At 45.5% G+C, this 17,834-nt stretch overlaps 1 protein-coding gene across 1 annotated transcript; it reads left to right on the forward strand.

Annotated features, from left to right (window-relative positions):
• Nucleotides 1-9,030: 9,030 nt before the first annotated feature.
• Nucleotides 9,031-16,699, forward strand: LOC148216472 (cytochrome P450 2J2-like). The gene is made up of 7 exons (XM_088136378.1): nt 9,031-9,109; nt 12,768-12,928; nt 13,125-13,298; nt 13,832-13,970; nt 14,195-14,382; nt 15,230-15,371; nt 16,371-16,699. The coding sequence occupies exons 1-7, from the start codon at nt 9,031-9,033 to the stop codon at nt 16,559-16,561; spliced, it is 1,074 nt and encodes a 357-aa protein (XP_087992504.1). The 3' UTR covers nt 16,562-16,699.
• Nucleotides 16,700-17,834: the final 1,135 nt, after the last annotated feature.

Raw genomic sequence — 17,834 nt, forward strand, 5'->3', positions numbered from 1 at the left:
TCTTGTGAAATTCACACTTAGAAAGTTTTGCATATAACTAGGCATTTAACAATTTCTTTAGTACTTTCCTCACCAATTCCACATGCTCTTCCATTGTCTCTGTATAAAGTAGAATATCATCCAAATATACTAGCACCCCCCTGTATAAAAATTTGTGCAGCACCTCATTTATCAACTGCATGAAGATGCCAGGCTCTCCCGATAACCCGAACAGCATTACTAGATATTTGAAACAACCAAGAGGGCAGCTGAATGCTGTCTTCCATTCATCTCTCTCTCTCATCCACACTCTGAAATTCGCCTCCCTTAAATCCAATTTGGTAAAAATCTTCCCTTTTGACAGATGAACTAGCAAGTCCTTCAGCAGAGGGAGGGGATATTTCTTTTCCTTACAGATAGTGTTTAGCCCCTGATAGTCTGTGCACAGTCTCAAAGAACTATCTTTCTTCTCTCTAAAGAGAATAGGTGCTGCCAATGGTGATTTTGTAGGCTGTATAAAACCCTCTTTAGGTTTTTATCAATCAATTCCCTCAGTGCTTTCAGTTTAGGAAATTTTGCCCTGGGCTCAAGTTCAATTGCGCAGTCTGTGGCATGGTGGGGGGGGGAAGCTGATCTGATTCCACCTCACTGAACACCTCTTTTAAGTCTCTGTACAGTTTTGGGATCAAGCAGGTATCTTTGGCATCACCCTATCTGGACAAAGCCAGGATTGGCTTGGCACAGCTTTGCATGGCATATTATAATTCCCCTTCTGCCCATTCTTTCCCCGTTGCCTAGTTACAGAGCACCCACAACAATTCCCCATCACCCCAAATGGCAGATTCAGCCTGGTGCTTTGTTTCTCTGATTGCTGTCTATGGTCCATGTTAATATTGTCTTTGTCAGCCTCTCTGGTTGTGCGTAACCTGGGAGTTGTCAATTGTCTGTTAATGTCTTTGCCTCAGCACCTCGGCATCTCCCTTTGTCTCCGGCACTCAAGGGGAAGAGGCACTGAAACAAAGTATCCGCTTGCGGTTTTGAGTTAAGCGCTTCCGGCTGCCAGTCATTAGTTTCACTTGCTCTTTCTCCTGCTAGCGCCTGGGCAGTGGTATTGGCTAGGCAAGTCACTGTGCCATGCCGGCTGAATTTGACACCTTGGTGTGTCAGTACTAACTCCCTCTGGGACTCAGTAATCACCATCCTGAAATGTCAGGCTCCCCACTTTCCAGTCCACCCTAGGATTTGTAAGCTTTAACCAGGATAGACCCAGTATTAGAGTGTGGCCAGCAATCGGAGCCACTAGGAAGCTCAAAGTCTCTTGGTGAGTCCCAATTTTCATTTCGATTGCTTCGGTATAGAATCCTACTGGGCCCCCTCCCACTTGCGACCTGTCCAATTGCATAAAAACAATAGGGTTTTCTAGCTTCCACACCCTTAGTCCAAGTCCATTCACAATAACTGGGTTGATTAAGCAATGGGTCCACCCAGAGTCTATTAATATAGTTAAAACTGCTTTGCGGTTGGTTTGCAATGCCCTCAGTCTCACCCCAAGCATCATGGGACTCAGTGTTAAGTCTTCACGCCCCGAATCGTCCGGCTGCCCTTGGGCGTGTTTTAAAGCAGGCGGCTGGAGTTTCCCACCAGCTGACATTCATCCTCAGAAAGCTCGCTCTTCACCATCAATGGGACTTGGAACTGTTCCTCTGCTCCCCAAGCAGGTGTTCCTCTCTTTTCTGGCTTGAGATCCTTTGGGGATTTTCCTATCTACTTGCCTTTCAGTGAGGCTCGTGGGGGTTGGTTTGGAGCACAATTCACAGCATAATGCCCCTCTTCTCTGCATCTGAAACATGAACAATTTCCCTGTCATTGGTCCTGGCCGCTTTCCTTTTGTCCCCAGCCTATCTCCTCACTATCGGACACAATGAAATCGTGGGGATTCAGGTGCTTGCATTTCTTCTCTTTATAGCCATCCAATCCACTCCCTCAGGTTTTTGGGGTTGCTGCTGGCCAGTGCGAGTCACCAAAGGCTAGGTTGTAGCCCCTTCTGGAAATACTGGATCTTAAATGTTTCAGGCCAGTCTCAGAGTTTCCCACCAGCTGCCTGAATTCCAGTGCATAATCTGATATCATGCGACTGGCTTGCTTAATTTGCTCGATGCTTGTCTTTGCCTTTGTAACAGTCAAAGGATCCTCGGAGTGTTTGCGCAGAACACCCATGAAATTAAAATTGGTTAGTTCGGCTGCTTCAGCCTCATGCATCTCCACCACCTATTCTGCTGCCTGGTCTTCAAGGGAATATGACACATAAGCCACTCTCTCTGCATCGTTTTGAAATAGGCAGCCATATCTCTCCATGCAAATTCTCACTTGTGTAAGGAAGCATGCCAGCTGACCTGGATTCCCCCCAAATTTTGTCTTTAGACCCCACTGTTGTAGTGGGTTTCCTTCTTCTTGGTTACTTCTGTCTGGGGGAACCATCTCCTCCTCTCCACTGGGTTCCAATTCTTCACTTGCCTCCTCACTGTCCCCAGAAGTCGTTTGGGGTCCCCCGGATTGATGACCTCGGTCCTGGCTACCCAGTGTTCTCCTCAGCATCCTTCCCAATGACTTCAATTCATCCCTCATGGAAGTAAGCTGAGCTTGCATTTTATCCATGAGATCCTCCGACACGGTAATCCAGGGCTCTGACTCTCTTGTCCGCTTCAGACTTTGGGCCCGTATTCCATCGCCAACCCCCATCGACCACTTCGGTTTGGGTTTCTTCTTAGAGGATGTGGCAATATCCAATTCTTGCACTTCCTCGAACTCTTGAGGTCGGGCCGAGTGCTAACCCAGCCGCCGCTCTTTATTACTTACTGTTAATTTTGCTATTGGCTTCAACATCTCCCTTTCCGATCCATATGCTGGATCTTCTACAATGCCACTGATAGCTTTAATCTCTGCCTCAGTAATTTCATCTGCTATCTCTAGCTCACACAACTCCTCTCGATGTGATTCCCATGGACTTTCCTCGGTGAAATCTCATTCCGGGTAAAATCCAAAGAGGCAGTTCCAGCTATATGTAAGAACCATGATGCTCATTTCCCAATGAAAGCAACTCCCATTGAAACCAATGCAGGTTCAAATAAAAATTCATTTATTGGAAAGTAGTGCCTAGCTCTAAGGCAATAGCTGGAACTGAGTCCTACACGTGCCAAAATTTAGTTTTATCTCATTCCCATTTCACCTCCCCCCTTCTGTCCCACTTCACCTCCCCCTTCTGTCTTTCAGTCTCTCTTGCGTATGTCTAAGATTCTCTCCAGGTCTCATGCTGGTATGACCTTGGGCATTCCTGAGAACCAGCTAACCTCCCAACCTTCCCCGCTTTCTTCCCCATCACTATAATGGCAGAAATGAAGCAAGCAAACTAACAAGGAACTTGATTGATTGTGAGGATTCTGAACGGCAGCCTTCAACTCAGTCACTGCAGCAATTTCTATAAGAAGTTGGAATATATTGGAAAAATGGGATAAAGGATTAAAAGGCTCTGCAGAATTTAAAGAATGGCTTTTGCAAGGTGGCATGTTGGACTCTAAAAGTCAACATTGAGCATCATCATGAGGAGTGGAGATACCTTTTCCACACTGGGTGGGATCTAGGTGGGGTGGATCTAACTAGAGAAATTGTTTTCACATCTACTAGGAAAGATTTGAAATGTGACTAAATATGGTCTCATCGTAAGTAGCTTTGGGGGAATAAAAGACTGCTGAAAGGTCAGCAACATTTGTTTGCTATCCAGTGAACTTGGGAGCCATTTGACTGCACATAAATCTATCTGTTGATAGTGGCAGTGGAAAATACAGAATTTGCTCTTATTAGTTCTTTGTTCTAAGGTATGAGGCTTAATTGGGACTTCTGCCTAGACTTCGATAAAAGCACAGTGTCAAGTCCACGATGTCCAACTCTCAGTTCTGAAGCATTCTCACACAACCAGGCTTCGGTCAGATAAATACTTCTTTATTAAGAGGTACATGTAGCTTGTAAACAGAACTTTGCTAAAACTAATGCCTTGGGTAAACCTCCCTCTATTTATCCCCCCTCCCCTTATTGCCTGGTGTCCTGACTCCTCTTCACCTGTTGTTGACCTCTCTCCTTCCTCCCCGAGCTTCTTCCTGGTTCTTTGGGCCCCAGCTGCCTGGCCGGCAATCAAGCCAGTCTAAATTGCCCATATATGGTTAAGCTGTTTCCCAACTCCCCTTACAACCATTAACAGCCACCCCCCCCCAAGGTACAAGTGGCAGAAACAAATCAATGCAACTCCCAACGAATGCAATACAATGGAAAACAGCAACAGTTGGGTGATGCAGGTTCTGACATACTGCCCCCCCAAAAACCCCTCTTCACCACGCTGGCCAGGAGCCCTAGAAATAAGAAAAAGAGGAACTGGAATTATGAAAACATACATCCTATAGAGTTCAACACGTTCACCTGGGTTTGTTAGGATAATTCTTATAAAAGTCCAAGATTAAGTCAAGAGCTCTAACAAGTCTTTTGGAGACCCATTCAGCCAGAGATTTAAGGAAATGTTTCCAATGTACCAAATACTGAATGTCTCCTTTGAATTTTCTAGAGTCCAATATTTCCCTGATCTCAAAGTGTTGTTCCCCCTCGATCATAATAGGTTCAGGAGGGGCCACTACCAGCCTCCATTTATCAGATTCCTTGTAGGGTTTCAATAGTTCACTGTGGAAGACAGGATTAATCTTCCTGAGGGTTTTGGGGAGTTTCAAGCGTACAGACACAGGGTTAATTACGCTATCCACCATGAAAGGTCCTATGTATTTATTATCAAGCTTTCTACATGGCCTGGAAGATTTCAGATTCTTGGTAGATAACCACACTTTGTCCCCCACTTTCCACGGTTCATGTGGTGCTCTCTTATCTGCTTGTGCTTTATAACTTTCTCTAGCTTTTGCAATCATTTTTTCTGCAATAGGCCACAATCCCCTTATCATGTTAGCCCATTCATCCACTGTTTTAACCCATGTTTGAGCGTGGGGAAGTTCAGGTATAGGTACAAATTCTTGCCCTGATACAATTTGGAAAGGGGACAGCCCAGTACTATCGTGTACAGCATTATTGTAAGCCACTTCAGCATAAGGCATTAAGTCCACCCAATTGTCCTGTTGATGGTTTATGAAACATCGCAAATACTGTTCCAACCCTCCATGGCTCCTCTCTGTCGCTCCATCCATCTGAGGATGAAAGGAAGAGCTCATTGCTTGCTTAGACCCCAAAAGGGTTAAAAATGCCTTCCAGAATTGAGATGAGAACTGGACCCCCCAGTTGCTGATCACTCTTTCAGGACAACCGTGTAATTTGTATATGTGTTGGATAAAAAATGCAGCTAGTTCAGGCGCTGAGGGGATGGCTTTGCACGGGATGAAGTGAGTTTGTTTAGAGAAGAGATCAGTAACAGTCCAAATCACAGTCATTTTCCTGCTCTCTGGCAGGCCTATAATAAAATCCATGCTTATTTCTTTCCATGGTTTTTCAGGGCAGGCCACAGTTTGTAATAACCCACGGGGTTTCCCCCCTTGCCTTTTGGCCATAGCGCATACAGGACAGGTAGTTACATATTCTGCCACATCTCTCCTGAGCGAAGGCCACCAAAATTGCCTGCAGAGTAGATGTAAAGTTTTGACAAAGCCAAAGTGTCCTGCTGTTTTATCATCATGGCACCTTTGTAGTACCATTTTGCGAGCCTCCTGGGGCGCGTACAGTCTATCTGCTTTCCACCATGCCCCCTCCCTCTGGGTTAGTTCCTCCTTATTCTCCTGGAACCACTCATCCTGTTCCAGGAATCGATTTAAGTCCATTAAGAACTCTGATTTGAGGAGGGTTTTGGTGGCATTACGTTGTCATCTAGTGACTGCAGCTGCCAGTTCTGGCCCTTGCCGGTTTGGGATTACAACTGACACCACCTTCTCCCTTTGGCTATTGTTCTGGGGCAGCCTGGAAAGAGCATCTGCCAAGAAATTCCTCCCTCCTGGGAAGTATTTTAAAGTGAAATTAAATCTGCTGAAGAATTGTGCCCATCTTATCTGTTTAGGAGACAACTTTCTGGGTGATGTCAAAGCTTCCAAGTTTTTATGATGCTTCCAAACCTCAAAAGCTTCTTCTGCTCCTTCCAGCAAATGATTCCAATTCGTTAAATTCGTTTCACCCATTTCACTGTGAAAGCTTCCTTTTCCCACACTAGCCACCTCCGCTCAGGTTCCGTGAACTTGCGAGATAAGTAAGCACATGGTTTTAACACACCTTCCTCTTCCCTTTGTAAGAGGACTGCTCCAGTTGCTACGTCTGAGGCCTCTGCCTGAATAACAAAAGGCTTTGTTGGGTCTGGGTGTTTTAGGATGGGTTCAGCAGTGAATAATTTCTTGAGGTTTTCAAAAGCCTCCTGACATTCTGCTGTCCATTTTAAAGAGGCACTGGGGGCTTTTGCAGCTGCCAAGGGTTTGATTAAAAGATCAGAGGGAGGGCTACTTGTGCAAAATTAGGAATAAACTGTCTGTAAAAGTTGGCAAAGCCAAGGAAACTTTGCAGTTGTCTCCTGGTTTTTGGGGCCTCCCAAGCTAGGACATCCCACACCTTATTGAGATCCAATTCTACTCCTTTATTAGATATTCTGTAGCCCAGAAAGTCAATGCAATCCTTATGGAATTCACACTTGGATAATTTTGCATACAACTGCGCATTTAGCAGTTTCTCCAGCACTTTCCTGACCAATTTCACGTGTTCCTCCATTGTTTCGGTGTAGATTAAAATGTCATCCAAGTACACCCACACTCCTTGGTAGAGGAACTCGTGCAAGACCTCATTAATCAGCTGCATGAATACCCCGGGTGCACCTTTTAATCCAAATGGGAGGACTCGATACATGTAGTGTCCCAGTGTGCAGCGGAATGCGATGCGCCATTCGTGCCCAGCTCTGATACGCACACGAAAATATGCCTCTCTCAAATCTAGTTTGGTAAAAAATTTTCCTTTTGCCAAATGGCCTAACAAATCTTTTATTAATGGAAGAGGGTATTTGTTCTCTGTGCATATTGCATTTAACCCCCTATAGTCCGTGCATAAGCGTAAAGTCCCATCTTTCTTTTCTCTGAAAAGTACTGACGCCACCAGGGGGGATTTGGCGGGCACTATGAGGCCTCTGCTCAAGTTTTTGTCAATGAACTCCCTCAACGCCCCCATTTCCTTTTGGGTCATTGAGTACATCTTTGGGGTTGGGTACTTTGCTCCTGGCACCATCTCAATTTCGCAGTCTGTGGGGCAATGTGGTGGTAGTTGGTCAGATTCCTTGTCACTAAAGACTTTCGCCAAGTCCCTATATTGCCAGGGGATTTCCTCCCCTACTCCCACGTGGGGCTTCCTCCCTTGGCGCTGCTCCTTCAGGGCTGCTGCCCCCAGCTCCCCTCGTGGATTGGGCTCTGCTTTCACAATCCCACTCCCGCCATCCAGAAAGGGCATAGTCCTTTCCCGCCAGCTGATGCGGGGGTCCCACCGTTTCAGCCAGGACATTTCCAGAATGAGGGGGTAACTAACCAGCGGCGCGACCAGGCACTTTAAAGCCTCCCGGTGCATTCCGACTTTTAACTCAAAAGCCTCTGAGTAGTAGCACCTCCCCCCACCGCTCTTCCATCCACTTGCCTGAAGATTATGGGCGTTTTCAGCTGGTGCACTTTCAAATTTAAACTGGTGAGGAGCACAAGGCTGATCAAACTCCAGGAGCAACCTGAATCCAGCAGTGCTGTGAACCGGGCCCGACGAGTTGATCGCGGAGCACGGATCACTACCTCATACATCATGGGACTCACCCGGATATCCTTGATCAATTTGCTTGGGATTGGCTGGTCGTGCCTTGGGCTCTCCTCCCTCTCCCCGGCGCTCTCCCCTTCGTCCTCACTGTCTGAGAGGTAGGCAACCTTCAGCCTCTCTTCTTCGCCTCTCGCCGCTGTGCTTTTCCGTGGGGCTTTCATCGCTCTTGCAGGTTTCTCGGCTTTTTTCCCTTTTGGCGCAGTTTGTAGCCTTGGGTTCTGGGGGCAGGCCGCCACGAAGTGCCCCTTATCACCACACATGAAGCAGGCTTTCCTCGCAGCCTGCGGCCTTGCTGAGGGGGTTAACTCCTTCCTTGCTGGGTTCTGCCCCATTTGCCTTGCGGCGCTAGGGGGCCCCCATCTCGCCTCCGCACCATGCGGTTTGACTCTGGCCAGTTGGGCCCCCAACACAGAGACGTGGGTGATCCACCCCGCCAAGGTCTCCGGGCACCCTCATACCACGGCCCTCTTGAAGAGCCATGAGTCCAGCCCCTCCTGGAATAGCCGAACGAGGAACGCTTCTGGCCAGTCTGGCGGCTTCGCCACCAAGCGCTTGAACTCCAGTGCGTACTCTGTCACCGAGCGCGGCCCCTGCTTCAGCTCCCGGATTGCCTCTGCTGCGTGTGAGCGGGCACATTGGTCCTCAAATCGGTCCTGTAGGGCGGTGATGAAGTGGTCAAAGTCCCCCAGTTCTGGGGCCTCCGTTTCATTCAAGTCGTTCACCCACTCAGCTGCCACGCCTACCAGGAAGCGGGACACATACAGCACCCTCCAGGCATCACTGGCAAACAAGCGCCCGCACGTGCCCATGCAGATTCTCACCTGGTTCAGGAAGGTGGGCAGTTGGGCAGGGTCTCCGTCGTACGTCTCTACCAGCCCCCATCTTTGCAACAGGTCCCCTTCCGCCTGTTGAGGTCGTTGGGTGGCTTGCTCCTGGTCCGCTCCCTCGCCGCATCCTGCAGGGGTTTGGACCGGGGCCCAATGAGGGGGAAGGCTTGGTGGTTCCAGCAGAGCCATTGGGGAGGGCTGGTCGAGCAGCACCGGCCCCTGTAGGGGGTTGGGAGGTTGCACGGAAGGTTGTGCCAGAATCCTCAGCTTGTCCAATTCCTTCCTCAGTGCGCGCACTTCGTCTTCCAGCTCCCTCACCTGGTGTCCCTCATCCCATGGCGTTGCCACTTTGGTCGCGGTCCCCATGGCCCTCAACCATCGAGGGCGGGCTGGCACCTCGGGGGTGAACCCTCCAGCGTCTTCCCAGATGCTCCGGTCTCTCGGTGGGTCCCAGCGGTGGGCCAGTCGCCTCCTTGGGGTCTTTGGTCTGGTGCCCGCTAGAGCTTCAGTGAGGGGGATTTGCCGTTCCTCCTCTTCTGCTGGCGCCTCTGGTGAACTTTTCTGCAGTTCCTCAGAGGCTATGCTAAGTTGCTGGAAATTCCTCGTAGAGTTTCCTCTCGGGTGAAATCCAGTATCAGGGAGTTTTAGCAAAATGTCAAGTCCACGATGTCCAACTCTCAGTTCTGAAGCATTCTCACGCAACCAGGCTTGGGTCAGATAAATACTTCTTTATTAAGAGGTACATGTAGCTTGTAAACAGAACATTGCTAAAACTAACACCTTGGGTAAACCTCCCTCTATTTATCCCCCCTCCCCTTATTGCCTGACGTCATGACTCCTCTTCACCTGTTGTTGACCTCTCTCCTTCCTCCCCGAGCTTCTTCCTGGTTCTTTGGGCCCCAGCTGCCTGGCCGGCAATCAAGCCAGTCTAAATTGCCCATATATGGTTAAGCTGCTTCCCAACTCCCCTTACAACCATTAACAGCCCCCCGCCCCCCCCAAGGTACAAGTGGCAGAAACAAATCAATCCAACTCCCAACGAATGCAATACAATGGAAAACAGCAACAGTTGGGTGATGCAGGTTCTGACATACTGCCCCCCCAAAAACCCCTCTTCACCACGCTGGCCAGGAGCCCTAGAAACAGTTGGGTGATGCAGGTTCTGCCAGCTGGATCTAACTAGAGAAATTGTTTTCACATCACAAAAAACTCTACTAGGAAAGATTTGAAATGTGACTAAATATGGTCTTATCTTAAGTAGCTTTGGAGGAATAATAGACTGCTGAAAGGTCAGCCACATTTGTTTGCTATCCGGTGAACCTGGGAGCTGTTTGACTGCACATAAAACTGTTGATAGTGGCAGTGGAAAATCCAGAATCTGCTCTTATTAGTTCTTTGTTCTAAGGTATGAGGCTTAATTGGGACTTCTGGCTAGACTTCAGTAAAAGCACAGTTTTCCTGTGTATTTCTGGAGAAATGCCTTGAAATCATTTTTCTTGTTATGGGACCCCATTAAAGTTTTGAGTATAGAATGGTTACAGTTACCCTTATGCATGAATAGGAAGGAGGATTGGCTGAACACTGTGGGGAATGGAGTAGGAGGGAGCTCTGGGTAAATTTCTCAGTCTCAGCCTTGATAACGTTTTATATTGCAAGATTGCAGTGTTTGGCCCCAACTAATTTCCTAAGGCCGCTATGCTAATCCTGGCTACTTCATTTCAGCTAGGAAAAAAATATGGTCCTGTCTTCAGTCTTTATCTTGGAGGAACACCTGCACTCGTGGATTTCCTTCAGCAAAAAAGGTCCTTGTGATAACAGGCACAGAATTTGCTGTGAGGGCAGACTTTCCTATAATGGATGCCCTCAGTAAAAAAAAAGGTAACTGAATGTAATTTCCAAACCTTTTTTTTTCCTTTTCCAAATGCCTGTTTGGTCTTGGGAAGACCCCAATTTATCCATTCTGTTGTCTATCTACCAATATCCCTTTTCCTCTACATTCTGGAGTGCTGATTAAAAGATTCCAGTAAGAGAAGGAATAATCTCTTGAAATGTTAGAATTACTCCCTTCTCCTTTTTTCTTTTTAAACACTGATGAATAATCATATACTAGAGATTTTGGCATTCAGCTGGAAAAACTCATACTTCTTTCTTAGACCATGAGAAAAACTACTCAAAGTATTTTGCTTGGCATTATTATGTTCTACTAATTGAGCATTAATTGTATAGTAATTCTCTGTTCATATACTGAAATTATCATTTTTGAAAATACACCTTTGTTTTAAAAATCAATCAATCAATCGTTACGTATAAACAAGAAACAGGTTAATGACTATTGGATGATTTTTTAAGTATTTGTTGTTGTTTAGTCGTTAAGTCGTGTCCGACTCTTCGTGACCCCATGAACCATATTGCGCCAGGCCTTCCTGTCCTTCACTGCCTCCCTGAGTTTGCTCAGTTTCATGCTCATTGCTTCAGTGATGCTATCTAACCATCTCATCCTCTGCCGTCCTCTTCTCCTTTTGCCTTCAATCTTTCCCAGCATCAGGGTCTTCTCCAAAGAGATCTCTCTTCGCATTAGGTGACCAAAATATCTGAGCTTGAGCTTCATTATCGATCCTTCCAATGAGCAATCAGGGTTGATTTCCTTTAAGATTGACTGGTTTGACCTCCTAGCAGTCCAGGGAACTCTCAAGAGTCTTCTCCAGCACCACAGTTCAAAGGCATCAATTCTTCGGCGCTCGGCCTTTTTTATGGTCCAGCTCTCACAGCCATACATTACTACTGGATTTTTTAAGTATACTGACAGTAAGATATGGTGAAGTCTAGAAGGAGAAAAGAAGGTTTTCACTGATGTTTCTCAGACACTTTGGAGTGGGCAAGAAATCAATGGAAGAAAAGATCTTAGAGGAGGCAACGTATCTGATTGAGGCGTTCACTGAAAAGACAAGTATGTTCTCCTGGGACAGGATGGGATGGTTGTGGAATCGTCACTTCAGTGTTGATTCTTTTTCCAGAGGACACAATGCAGCTGACTTCCAACTTGACCCCTGGGTGTGTGTATTGAAGGAGAGTTGGAGAAGCTCAGAATTCTGGTTGCATAAAATTCCAAGCCCCATTGACCAAAATAAGACACATTGTTCATTTGGTCTCTGTGCTTGTCATGTTTGTAAAGGAACAGTCCTGTAACTTTCTTGGTTGGAAGCTATTAATTAAAATTCTGAGAATGCTTTTGGATCTCCATAGAAAACTGGGAGAAGGTGGGAGAATCATCAAATTTAAAATGGCCAGCCTAGGAAACATACCTAGTTACCAACCTCTGTTTTCATGGAAAACTCTTTGCCATCCTTCACTGGGCCTACCTCCCACCATGCTCCATGCTGCCCCTGTGATGACCTAGTAGCCTTTCCTCAGTGCAATGATCTCCAGAAGTGTTGGATTAAAAGGCAATCATCTCTACTGGCAATGCTCACCAGGATAAGTTTGCAATGGAGTTAAATCCAACACAGCAAGAAACTGAGATTGGACTAAGAATACATATTTAGCCATTCTTGATGGAAAGCAGAAATCTCAAGGATTACTCAGGTTCTGAATCACTGAAGAGCACCAACATTTCCTTAGGATAAATGCATTCTGTTGACTGTTCATTCAACACTTCCTTCAATGTATTGAACCTGTCTCCTAATTTTTGTTGCTCCCCGAAAAGATATACGTTAATGATAATGTCACAGACATATTCCTTGTATTGATAGTCCCCAAGCAGTCTTTTTAACTGTACATTACATACAGCTGATACTCCCGATTGTACTACTTCTCTGAACTACCTTGCAGGGCTAATACTTTTCAATGTTGGTTGTTTAAAGTTCAGTAAGATTTTAATCTCTCAGAAAAAGATTGAAAATGGCAGACACCATTTGACCTTGGCGACTCTTTTGCCAAAAAGTTCATGGTGAGCTGATCAGAGAACTGGAATCTATATTGGATTTATCTTATCTTGTCCAGTAAGGCTGCTTAGGGGAGAGCATCTTGTGACTCCCCTAAAGGAACATGCAGGAGGGTGGATCAGTAGAGATCTCTTTTCTTTTCTTTTCTTTTATTTCACAGGTGTGCCTTTTGATCCTCATGAGTTTGTGGACACTGCAGTCGCCAACGTAATTTTTCCCATAATATTTGGGAAACGTTTTGAATATGAGAGCGCCTCCCTGGAAACTCTGCTGGATGTGATACATCAAAGTTCGAAATTGGCACTGGGACCGTGGGGCTTGGTATCCTTAACAAGAATTTCTGTATTGAAATTTTGCCTGATTTGGACATTTGACTCTCTATCAAATTATGAATAAGAGAGATTTCCACGAACCCTTTACAATAGAAGGGATCTTTTTCCTGCTCTATAAATCCTTCAAAGAAGACTCCATCGTGGTCAAATTAATCACTGTTGGCTTTTCTTTTGTTTCCTGCCAGCTTTACCATGCTTTGCCCTTAGTGAGGAGGCTTCCTCTGCCCCATCAGAGAATACTAACAACAGCAAAGAAAGTAGAAGCTTTTTTTGAAAAAGAGGTGGAAGAGCACAAGGTGACCCTGGTTCCTGGAGAACCCCGGGATTTCACTGATGCATATTTGGAAGAAATGCAGAAGGTAGATTTCTCAGTCTCTTGTTGCTGACTTTGCATTGTTTTCTTTAACCCTTCATGTTGAATCTGTTTATCTGACATTACGCCTCATAAAAGTAAAAAAAACCCCAAAACATTGATACAGTGACTTTTCTAGATGTTGGGCCAAGTCCACTTTTTGCCTGGCAGACATGATGTGTGAGCACAGCTATGTGCCCTTCCTTTGTATGTTGTGCAAACCGAGTCACCTAACATAGATCTTTCCATCAGGATGCAGCAGAGGGAGGACTGGGAAGAAAGCCCCCTTTGCCTGCTCTGGGGGCTCTCTGGGGCACCCTCATGCTCTCCCTGAACTGTTTCTATCAAGATGGGTTGTCATGGGAAGAACATGCTGGTTTCCCCTCTCCCTACTTCCTTCCCCCTTTTAGGCATATTTTTTCAGAATGAAATCCCATTTTTAAATTGCTGTTATCAACTGTATTAAAAAGAAGACACGAGTGTGAGAAGATCCTTTCTCCCTTTGATTTTAACAACTTTCTTCATTCTAACTTCCAAAAGGCAGAGAGGAAAAGTTCAAGTTTTGAAGAAGAGCAATTACGACTCTTATTGTCTGACCTGTTCTTCGCTGGAACAGAGACAATGGCAGGAACGCTTCTATGGGGATTGCTCTATTTGATGGCCTTCCCAGAGATCCAAGGTAAAGAATTAAGAAATTGTCTCCTTGACTAGTAAGAGTAATACCCTCACTTATATTGAAAATGAGGAAGGGTCCTGAATGGGGAGTCAATATCATGGCTGGGAATTCAGTGAGCTACAATCTCAACACTTCTGCTCGGCACTTTGCTGGGAAATAAACCAAACATGTCTACATAGAGTCAGTGAAATCTTTTCCAGAAGTTAACTGAGTTCTTGGTTCCTCAGAGAAATGCCAGAAGGAGATAGATGCTGTTCTGGGAAACAATGCAAGCCTGAAATATGAAGATAGAGAGAACTTGCCCTACACAAATGCCGTCATTCATGAAATCCAACGCATTTCAAATGTTGCTCCTCTGGGAATTCCTCATGCACCCATTCAAGATGTACAGCTTTTTGGATATACAATTCCCAAGGTAACAGCAGAAACCTTTAATTGGCTCACATGAAGTGAAGTGCTGGTGAATCTGCATGTGTCCCTCTGTATCTTTCTGACCTGAGGTGTGTGTTTGTATGTAAGAGCAAGAGAAAGCAAGATGTTGAGGTCAATCCTGTTCTTCCATATGGAGGGGAGACAAAGTCATAGTCAAAGGATAAGAGGAGTTGCTTTTGGACCTCCATGTATGAAAGTGCAATAGGCTTATTGACCAATTTTTCTGTTGTGTGCTTTGGCAAGTTGGCATAGTTTCCCAGGGTTCTCTAAAGTCCCTGCAGCAAAGGTGGCTTCTGAAAGCTGAGCAATTCTTGCTTACGAATGGTGCCTGATAGCTGATGGTGCAGCATCTGACCACATCTCCTGCTTTGGTTCCTGCCCCTCCTTTTCCTAATATTGAGTTCAGCTCTTTCTGATCCATAACTCCTCCCTGTTCCTTCTTACCCACATCTGCTGTTCTTCAAACACATCTCGTTGGGGTCTATCAATATAATGGTACATAGGAAAGACTTTGGGAGAGTGGCCAAGGAATGCTGCCAATTGAATGGCCAGATAAGAGACAGCACAGTCTGCAGCTGTATAGTGGAAGGGCAAGAGGCTCAGAAGAGACCCTCTATAGGTTCTCAGGCTGTAAAGGAGCAGGTGGAGAAATGTCCCTTCAGAATTGCAAGATTCTGTTAATGTAGCTTTAGAATAAACTAGAATTAGCTGATCTGGCCATATTTCCTGGCTGGTCTACCTACTAAGGCTGATACTCTGGTAGAACATTCTCAGCCGTGTCTGACAATGAGGACTTTCTTCCACTTGACCTACTTGTCTTGGCTTTGCAGGAGACCATGGTTTTTGCCAATCTCCATTCTGCCCATTGTGATGAATCTCAGTGGAAGTTCCCAGATGAGTTCAACCCCTCCAACTTCCTGAATGAAAAGGGAGAGTTTGTGAAGCCAGAAGCCTTTTTGGCATTTTCAGCAGGTACATTATTCTCTCTCTCACCCCCTTCCTCTCACAAACACACACACACACACAACAGACACATACTTTAGTGGCAATACACCCTGAACCCCAAACTACCCAACCTTGAGAGACTTATGGAAATCAGCTCCTGGGCACAGCTTATAATTCAGTATCTCAAGTGAAAATGGGGTTGAAAAAAACACAAGTAACCATTTTGAATGTGGTCATCCCAGAACAGCGGAAAGATGTTTCCTTGTAGCCATGGAATTCACTCTGGGGATATTGTCACCTTTGTCAAGTATCTGAAAGCATTGTGGGAGGTTTTCCATGTGAATGTCTCCTTGGAAAATGTTGGGCATGATAAAGCAGAGGAAATGATAAATTCCTGAACCACATTCAGACAATACTTGTGTCTTGCTCTGAACAGCTTCCTGAGAGGATATAGATTCTTCCAGGCATGATGCTCACAGGAGGTTTTTCTCTAATAGTATTTACTTCTTGGGGAGGGATCAGAATGGAAAAATTACAACCATTGGGATATTTTCACTATTGTGGGCCAGACGGTGTTGCACTATTAGATGCCTGAAGGAAGGATAAACATAATCTTTATTGAGGAAAATGGCCTATGACAAGAAAGGCTGAGTTACTTAAGTTTTTCTACAGCTAAGGGCCTGTATTGTGCCCTCTACATGATGGAGGAAGGATGAGACAGGTAAGTGCCTGAAATGCACAGGTCAGAGTTGGGCAAGAAAAGAGGAATTGAACAGAGAGAGGAAAGAAGTGAATATCGACTTGAGAATATCAGTCTAAGCAGTAGAAGACGTGCTGCATAGAGTCATAGAAAGTCAGTCTTTTAGAGAAGGAAAGAAGAAAACAACCTCACAAATTTTGGCCAGCTGCTGAGATTTGGGATTGTTGTGTGGAAGACCAAATAGGTCCAGCAGTTCAAAAAGGTTGGAGCCCTCAGCTGGTTGAATGGCTGTTCTCTTCTCCTTCACTTTCCCTTTCCCTTTTCAGGACCAAGAGCCTGCTTAGGGGAAAACCTGGCCCGGATGGAGCTCTTCCTCTTCTTCACCAGCATTTTGAGAAACTTCCAGTTATTGTGGCCAGATAAAACACAAGCACCAGATTTTACATCACACTATGTGGTTACACAATCCTCATCTCACTTTAAGATGTCACTGAAATGTCGCCAGGCAAGTGAATAGGTCTAGGTGAAGATCTGCAAGACAACTGATTCAAGATGACCTCATTCTCTGCAACAGCCAGCGACCATCTCTTCTTCACCTTCACTACTTAAAATCTTTGTTAGAAATACAAATAAAGTGCTGTCTTATGCCAAATGATCCAGTGGTTGATCCGTCCTGTTTATGAAGATGGTGCAATTCACATTTCCAGGTCTCTGCTCTCGTTCTCCAAGGTCCCTGGAAGGAAGAATGGAGAACAGCAGAGTGCACAGCTGGTGTATGAAATGGCTCTTCCTGGCATGAGAATCCAGGGCCCTTCCAGAACAGGGGAGATGTGCAGGGGAGGCAACAAGGGGGCTCCTGGCTGCTGGGGCGCACCTCCCTTGGTCTTTGCCAGTCAACCTGACAAGCAAGGCCAGGTGAAGAAAGAGAGACCACCAGGATTCCAGGAATGCTACTTTGTTTTTGAGGCCCTAGTTAGAGCAGGGCTTCTCAACCGTGGTCCCACAGAAGCATGGAGTTCTGTGAGAGGTTACAAGTGGTTCCCTGGGAGATCATGGTTTATTTAAAAAATTATTTCAAATTCAGGGAATACACTCTCGCAGTGGTGAGCAGAGGCCAAACAAAAATCGAGTTACGACTCTTTCTGAACTCTCTGGTAGTTTGCTGTTGCAATATGATTACTTGGTTGAATCAATTCACAATTTTTGACATGAGATAGGGGAGAATGATGAGAACAGGTGAATGCTATATTGCAGGAAGGGAGGAATATATTGCAGGAAGGGGAGGAAGAAGTGCATTTTTCAAGAAATTAATGGACTCGTTCACCTTAGTCTGTTACGTCAGTCACTCCCTCCTGCATCTATTCCCTGCGTTTTCCTATAGTTATTCCATCCCGTTATTTTAAATAGATTTCATTCATGTTTATTCGGTCATGTCTGAGGGTCCAATGTGTCAATTTTGAAGTGGAGGTGTGAGAGAGAAGAGGAGGATTTCAGACTTGACAATACCGATATGTTTAATGATAATGATACTGAACAACTTAAATCTTCTCCAACATTTCCCTGCACTGGTACATCAACGGACTCAAAAAAAAAAGTCTGTCTTTACAATGAAAGCTATTTATCCATGTGTTTTACATGGATGGAGATCCAGGTTGTTCTATTCCATTGTGCCTCATCTGTTGCACACAACTTACAAATACAGCAATGCTCCAGCAAAATTAAAAAGACATTCAACTATAAATCACAGCCGTATGACAAGTAAAAGTTCAGATTATTTTAAGTGGCCATTG

This window comes from Python bivittatus, unplaced genomic scaffold, assembly GCF_059951505.1.
Source record: "Python bivittatus isolate LINGU-HERP-01145 unplaced genomic scaffold, Pbiv_v1 ctg000190_np1212, whole genome shotgun sequence".
NCBI lineage: Eukaryota > Metazoa > Chordata > Lepidosauria > Squamata > Pythonidae > Python > Python bivittatus.